The following is an 8,398-nucleotide window of genomic DNA, read 5'->3' as shown; positions in this document are numbered from 1 at the left end:
TGGCTGCGTCGTTGGTAATATATTATTCAGATATTTCCTCTCTCTCTTGTACCTTTTTGGGTAATTAAATCTCCATTTCCTCGTCTCTCTTCCTCGTTCAGTGGCAGAGGCTCGAGACAGGTTTGCCCTCGATAAAGGTTTGGCCCCTGCTAATCAATGGCCATTTAAGTTGTCTGGCCATCAGGTGGGAGTTTCTTGTTAATAAGAAACAAAATAAAGAAGGAAATGCTGACTTAACAAAGCATTTCCTTCTTGTATCATGTCTGCGGCAAACTTATGATGTAATCATCTTGTAAGCAAACTCTTTTTGTGGTAATCTTCTTACCATTTCTTTTAAGAATTACTAATGATGAAACCCCGATGCCAAGATCTTCCAAGGCTGATGTTTACGGCGATTGCGGCAGAGTTAATCGGTCTTTATCTTTGCAAAAAACAGAGTCCTTTTTTTTTCTCACGGACTGACGTCGTTGGGCAAAAAATTGCGGGCAAACGATCAGCCCGTGACCTCTTTTCTCTTCGTAATTACTCGCTGCACCTGGTTCTGTGGGGTTAGCCTTTCTTCTGCCGTGAAGAAATAGATCACCAGCAGCACGAAATACTAATCTCTTCGACCCATTATTGGGCATTTGCTAAAGTGCAGGTAGTCCCAATGGGACCTGGGGGACCGCCCAACGGTCGGTGTCTCGCTTCCACAAACTGCCAAGACCAATGAGGAAGAATGGAAAGGCCCAGAAGGCAAGCCATACATTTCTCATTTTTCAGTTCTCTCTCTCTCTCTCTCTTGCTCTCTCTGTGTCTCTCTCTCTCTCTCTCTCTTGCTCTCTCTGTCTCTCTCTCTCTCTCTCTCTCTCTCTCTCTCTGTGAAGGATCGTCTTGCTCTCGCATATTTATATCTGAGATTGTTTTCCCCGTGATTCGTCCAGAAGGGAGATACTGGATTTCCGATAATCATTAGACCAAGCAATCCAGGTAACTGTGTGTGTATTTTCTTCGGCGTCTCGCTGCTGAGACGTTAATCTAGTTTGTAGCTCGATATTCTTCATGGATACCGCGAGGATTATGCTAAATTCCACTGCACACCTGCTTTCAATAACGAAGGTTGTGCGTATATTCGCACCTGCTTTTAACATGCGACCAGGCTTTTTTTTTTCTGGTAGAATTGCGAGTTCTGAGCTCATTTTGGGTATTTCTGGAAGTGGGTCGCCTGTGAATCCCTATTTTGAGCTGTAGATGATGCTGAATTTGACTAAAGATCCTTCAGCTTCTTTGCAGGTTTATGATTCCCTGCTTGTGTGCCAGTGTACGTGTAAACTATAAACCCTACCTTATGACATACCTTGCCATGTTCGTATATATATATTAACCAAGCACAACTATAATGGAATTACTTTTGATGTGGCAGATTTTGTTTCATATGGTTAGATTCCTTGGATGATATATTATATATATAGGAAATTGAATGGTACCCGGTTCACTCATGAGGAGAAAAACGAAGGAAAAAAGGTGATGCACATTTTGGTCATCTAATATTAGTTCACACGTTTCTCTCATTGTTTTTCTCTCAACCGTCTGCCAGGATGGACTAGACAGCCCCTAGTAAGGTGGGTGACTTTGGATAGCTAGTCACCATTCACTCAATATATATATATATATATATATATATATATATATATATATATATATATATATATATATATATATATATATATATATATATATATATAGCATGGTTTAGCAACATTTTCTCATATTTGCATCTTCTTGGGCAGTGTAGACAGCTTGACAAGGTCTGTACTTTTCTCAATTGTTGGAGCTGCAGTAGATAAAATGTCTGCAAAGAACAGAAAACAATAGGACAACAGGGAAAAATAAGATGAAAAATATCCTGAAAGTGTTGGAAAGAACCACATAAAATGATCATTCAGACAATTCCACTCCAATGTGTCTGATATAGGCAAATGAAAAGCATAAGGCTCTTTACCCTCATTCAGCTGTTCACATGGTTTACCACTTTCAGAACCTTTCATGTCATTGTGCCAATCTGCTAAATTGATTTGCATTCTACTATGTTACCTCATTTGATCTATCTGTATCGATATCTGGCTCATGATCCACATTTTTCTATCCTCTTTTATCACGATATCTCATATTTGCCATCTTCATACCCCTTTAATATGTGATTCTTTTAGAATTTTTGTTTAGGATCTTATTTCAAAGATATATCCTGAAACAGGCAAAGTACGATGAGACTTGGGACTGATTTTACCACACTAAACGGGGATTGCATCAGATTCTTTTTTCAAAAATGAGTTTGTCTTTCTAGTGGTGTACTTTGACATTGACGGCTCCAACTAACAGATTTTTTATTCAAAGATGACCAGTGAGAAAATATATTCTATCTTTCTCATTTAACTATTGAAGTAGAACAAAGTCTTTGGGAATGATGTGTTAATTTTTTCTAGCAGGAAAAATAAGATGTGAGACTGTATTTCAATGGCGTCAAGCATCAATTAAAAGAAATGTATTGGTCAATAGAAGACTCAGAAATCTCAGACAAATTTTGGGGCTTCTTGTAAATAAAACATTTAGTTGGTTTTGAGAAAAGTATCATTAGTGACAAAGGATACCCTACTGAATGAATCAATAGATTTTCACTCATTCCCAAATGTAGTTATTAACACTTAGTGGCATCATTTTCTTTTTTGTCCTTATAATTTATTGATCATTATGAATAATTTATTTGGTTGCAGATGAGGGGTGATGCATCATATACAGTGGATGATGCACTTGTGTCCTTGGGCTTTGGAAAGTTCCAGATGCTTCTGCTTGCTTACGCTGGGATGGGCTGGGCAGCAGAGGCTATGGAAATGATGCTTCTTTCTTTTGTAGGTCCAGCTGTTCAATCAGAGTGGGGCTTGACATCTAGCCAGGAGAGCATGATCTCCACTGCTGTTTTTGCTGGAACGCTTGTTGGGGCTTATTCTTGGGGGATCATTTCTGACAACTATGGGAGAAAGTAATAACTTTTAGCCTAACTTGTTTAGTTCTTACTTGTCTATCTGCTTTCATTATACTAATTTGTCTTTCTCTACTGACTTCTGATCATCCAAATAAAATTTTCTTCAGGCAAACTAGCACCAACATGCAGGCATGTAAGCATTGCGCTGTTGTACTGAAAAGCTATACTGTAGAATTAACAGAAGTATGCAGCTTGACAAGTGACAACTAAAAATGTCATGAAGGGCTTTAAGAAATTTAACTTCTCTTTTTGATGTTTCATGACATTGGCTACTAATTTGCTGCATCTTCCTCTCAGCTGTAAAAGGTCCAAAGATACCAAAAGGCTTCCAGCAGAAGATTATCGTTTATGTCCTTGTATGCTTTGCGATCTCAGATTTTAGGAAATAATTCTACAGATAGTCTTACAACTTGGATAAACTCTTTTGTGTAATGCCACCCTAAGGGTAATGAAGCATTGTTGTAACAGATAACTACTTGTTACTATGTTGAGAATTTGTAATCAAATCAAAATTTAAATAAATTGCAATATGGAACCATGCCGCAGGGTGATAGCACAGCAATTACAAAGAAGATCAAATGGAGAAAAGGTCTTCATTACATCTAATGAAAATCCACCACTTCAATATCAGCTATTGGCAATTTTGAACCTCAGACTTGGATGATTCCTGTTCTGACTTTTGGTCATGACCTGTAAGAGATTGTTTCAGAGGTGGAATTAACCTTATGATGCACTGGACACTTTTGGTGCATGGGGAGTGCATGTAAAAAACGCTATCGTAAACTATGAACAAAAATGAAGGTGGCTTTTGATTGAACCTGCCTCAATTTTATATTTGACAACAGATAATGAACAGAACCTTCCTTTTCTTTTTCTCAATGTGACTACGAGATTAGCAAATTACTTCCAAAATTAGAATATTACCTTATTTTTCCTTTTTATTGTTAATACAAAACTATTCTGGTCGTTGTACTAAACTGAGCAGAAAATATTGTTGCTTACATTATTAGGCTTCCTGATGGCATGTTAATAGAGCCTTTTCTTTCATGACTGGGTACTTACATGTTAGGAATGGATTTCTGGCCACGGCTATGATCACTGGTGTAGCTGGTTGTCTCTGTGCTCTCTCTCCAAATTATGCATCACTGGTTAGCTTCCGTTGTTTGGTTGGGGTAGGTTTGGGAGGAGGTCCTACACTCAGTTCTTGGTTCTTGGAATTTGTGCCTGCTCCGAATAGGGGCACTTGGATGATGGTTTTTTCCTGTTTCTGGACATTTGGGACAGTCCTGGAGGCTTCTTTAGCATGGGTATGATTTGAAATCTTTGGATTCCATTTCAATATGTAATTACTGTAATGTGCATACATCATTAGTTGTTCTTCAGAATAGCTTGATTACTACTTAATTTTTTTCTTCTATTTAATATTTTTTTTATACACCTAATAGGTGGAAGAAAGAAAAATGTAGCCTTCAAAGACAAGATTTGAAATGACAGAGTTTCCATTCCATTTGCATTTGTTAAAAAATAGCAAAAAAAATTGGTGTTATATTCATCTTACATTTTCTCCTCGTCTTTTCCTCCTGAATCTGTGTTTTGCCTTTCTACTTGCCTCTGTATTTTTTCCTGGAGGTAACACATACATACACTGAGAATTCCCTCTCAAAATTGTCTTCTTAAATTCTCATGGCCCTACTGAGTAAAGGGAAATAATGACATGAAAATTTTCATCGATAACATCCAATTAACCAATACTAAATTATTAAGTCTTGATTAACATTAAGTACAGACCAGCTTATTGACAGTAAGAGTGCATGGACTCGTTATGTTTAGCAGATAGTCTTCTGTAGCAAAATAAGCATAATGTCCTTGTGAAGGTAATGCCTCCAGAACCAAGGATAAAATCTAGTCCATGGAGATCATTTATCTTCATTGAGAATGAAATCCATGATATATTAAGAACAATACGAATCTTAACTAACCTTTCATATTTCTAAATGCCAATGGCAAACTGTCCTTATCTGAGATTCATTGGACCAGTAAATTTTGCTCTTTTTTAGAGAGATTGCCATTGAGCCACATTTTTTTTGGCGATATCATTAAGGGGAACCCATCTAAACTTAAAATCCTCTGGAAACGTTTTACTTGTCTCTATCTAAATTTTTGTTATTGATAATTTTCAAATTTTCATGATTTTTAAGGTCAAACATTTCATGTTTTATATGTCTCAGAACTGACTAGAAACTCTTTCTCTCTCAGATTGTCATGCCAGCATTTGGGTGGAGGTGGCTGCTTGCACTATCTTCTTTGCCCTCATTGGTTCTGCTTTTATTCTATGTTGTGGTTCCAGAATCACCAAGGTATCTCTGTATGAGAGGCCAAACAAATGATTCACTACGAATCTTAGAGAAAATTGCAGCTATAAACAAGAGGAAACTTCCATCTGGTACTCTCGTGTCCAGCCATGCTAGTGAGAATGATTTAGAAGATTGCCCATCCAAAAGCTTGCCTTTGCTGCCAGAAAGAAAGCTAGATGATGAAGCTATTGAGAAAATAGAAAGGAAACCAGATGTTTTAACATCAATATATCTGCTTTTCTCACGAAGCTTGATCAAGACAACTCTTCTGCTATGGGTTGTCTTCTTCGGAAACTCATTTTCATATTATGGTCTTGTCCTACTTACATCTGAGTTGAGCAACACCAAAAACATTTGCATAACACAAAGATTCTATTTAATTGGTTCAAAACATGACAGTCTTTATCGAGATGTTTTCATCACAAGCTTGTCAGGTGAAACTTTTCTTCCCTTTTCTTCATGGGTTCAGTCTTACAAATGTCCAACTACAGTGGCCTTTAAAAATGCCAATCCTAAAATTAGAACAAATTGCTGCAGAGTTTCCTGGCCTTCTATTAGCAGCCGTGATGGTGGACAGGGTTGGCCGCAGGATTTCGATGTCAGCTTTGCTTTTCATGGGTTGTTTTTTACTCATCCCATTGCTATATCATCAGTCTGAGGCTTTGACAACAATTTTATTATTCGGAGCTCGCATGTTTATCGAGGGGAGCTTCACTATTATTTATTTTTATGCTCCAGAGGTTCGTATTTTTGCACTTGTTTTTGCCTGTGTTCTGGCCTTAAGTTTCCCTTTATCTTTATCCCATTGTGATGTACAAGAGGAAACATCTTTCCATCTGATGTTTCAGACAGAAGCTCTAACATTATGCTTTCATAGTGGACATGGAAATTAATCTCCTCCTACAAAGTTGTAGCGCACAGCCCTGCTGCTCTTGTTGTCATTTGTTCATGTGTTTACTCACCCTTTTGCTGACCTTTTAGTTGCTATTTAGGTAAAGATGTTTATTTCCTAACTCATGAAATATGTATTTCATTTCTGCAGGTATACCCAACTATAGTTAGAACAACTGGCCTAGGAGCTGCTAGCTCAATCGGGAGAATTGGCGGGATGTTATGCCCCCTTGTGGCAGTTGCACTCCTACAATCTTGCCACCAATTTTTATCAGTTATTTTTTTTGAGATTGCAATAGCTTTTTCAGGTCTCGCCGTGTTATATTTACCAAAGGAAACCAAGGGACGTCCATTGAATGACACTCTGTAGCTTCATGGCTAGTCCTCAGATATGACTTCTGACCACTCGCAGAGTGGAGCATTCTCGTGCTTGCCTGACACCTCAAAATTTACAGTCAAGGTGGCAACCATAAGTATGATGGGTTAATCCAGCAGTGCCAGATATGCGTGATACACAGCAGTTATTTAGATAGATCATCTCTGTTATTTAGATACATATTTCTTTACTTCAAATTTTTTCTTTAATGGAGTATCAGAAGAACAAAATTATGAAAATGATTTGAGAAAGATCTCATATTATGATGTTGAGAGTATATATTCTAGGCACCTGAAAATTGAAATGGCCAAATTATCAACCAGTTAGGTCGGCTGGCTGTGTCCGAGATGTAGCTGAGCTCGAACCCTGCGATCCGATGGCCTAACTGAGTGGATTGCATGCAGCCAACAAGCACCAAGCCAAACAAGTCACTGTGCTTGAGAACCGTCGGCGACTTTCGCAGGACTGTAACTTCCGGCAGAACACTCCGATGGGTTTGAGCTTGTGCTTATTGGAAAGACAATTGAAAGACCTCTCCAATGAGCACAAGCAAGCTCGAACCCAAGCTCCATTGCCCCCCAACAAAATGGAACTGCCGTAAAAAGAAAATCAAAAAGAGAAAAGAGGTAAGGTATTTTAGTCATCTACATTAATCCAACAACTTTTTCCTTAATTTCTCTCAACCATCTATCTTAAAAACATCAACCACCAATATGATTCTTAATCGATCTAGCACCCAAGGGTCTCTTACCTACCCTACCACACTCTCTCTCTCTCTCTCTCTCTCTCGCTATATATATATATATATATATATTAGTGCTATAGACTAGAGGGGGAGAAATCATATTGGTGCCATCCACTCGAATCAACAACCAGCTGCCTATTAGTTACTAACTCAAACTCGTCACCCTATTGGTACTTCATCCCATATCTTTTTATTAAATAAATTTAGATTAATTAACAATTGGACTATTGAGTGGCCTAAAAAATTGAGGGACCTTATGTATATGAATGCATGCTCACTTTGACAAACTTTATCAGCTGAGGATGCCGATCGTTTGTCACATCCCATTGTCCTATGTGGTTGTCGATGAGTGTAAGTCATGATACCACTTCTCCGTCGGCAGAAGAGGAATCTCAATGATTTTTCAGATCCGTAACTTTAACATATTTTTATATAATTATATATATATATATATAGATATATATATATATGCACACCAAACTATTCAGGTGAAGACAAAAATCAGACTTCCTAAAAAAAATTATTGAAATGTTTATTATATAGTTTAACCTTATGGATATGATCTAAAAGTGATTTGATGAGCAACATGCATTAAGTTTATCATAATATAAAAATCAATCATTCTAAAAAATAACTGGGTTTAAAAAATAAGTTATATTAAGTTACTGTTTATGAACATGTTTGATATTTTATTAACAATAATTTTTTAACAAAAAACTAAAAGGTCTGATTTTTTGTCTCCCACCTTAGTAGTCGGGTATTTATCAATTATATAGATGGTTAAAATTTAAAAATTCGTCATTAAAGGAACCTTATATCATTACTAAAGCCAGCATAAACCATTTTCATACCATAAATCATAATCAATGCCAATATAGGGATTTTTTTTCAATAAAAAAAATAAAACTTTAACGATTTGCCAACATATGACATCCAACATCATTGAATTCCCCATGTATTACAAAAAGAAAGAAAAAATCAATGTTGCTAGATACCAGATAGTAGTTGGATAA

At 37.0% G+C, this 8,398-nt stretch overlaps 1 protein-coding gene across 3 annotated transcripts; it reads left to right on the top strand.

Annotated features, from left to right (window-relative positions):
- The first annotated feature begins 330 nt into the window (after positions 1 to 330).
- Positions 331 to 6,919, top strand: LOC116266945 (organic cation/carnitine transporter 7-like). Of its 3 annotated transcripts, XM_050081086.1 has the most exons (7): positions 331 to 735; positions 924 to 969; positions 2,751 to 3,016; positions 4,089 to 4,326; positions 5,276 to 5,807; positions 5,911 to 6,113; positions 6,416 to 6,919. In XM_050081086.1, exons 3-7 carry the CDS (start codon positions 2,751 to 2,753, stop codon positions 6,632 to 6,634), a joined length of 1,458 nt encoding a protein of 485 aa, XP_049937043.1. In that variant the 5' UTR covers positions 331 to 735; positions 924 to 969; the 3' UTR covers positions 6,635 to 6,919. The 3 variants fall into 3 exon arrangements, with proteins under 3 accessions (XP_049937043.1, XP_031504326.1, XP_031504325.1); XM_031648466.2 differs by lacking the exon at positions 331 to 735 and having other exon boundaries at positions 768 to 969; XM_031648465.2 differs by lacking the exons at positions 331 to 735; positions 924 to 969 and adding an exon at positions 1,273 to 1,300.
- Positions 6,920 to 8,398: the final 1,479 nt, after the last annotated feature.

Source organism: Nymphaea colorata, chromosome 13 (assembly GCF_008831285.2).
Source record: "Nymphaea colorata isolate Beijing-Zhang1983 chromosome 13, ASM883128v2, whole genome shotgun sequence".
In the NCBI taxonomy this organism is placed as follows: Eukaryota; Viridiplantae; Streptophyta; class Magnoliopsida; order Nymphaeales; family Nymphaeaceae; genus Nymphaea; species Nymphaea colorata.
This window is presented reverse-complemented; position numbering and strand designations above follow the sequence as displayed.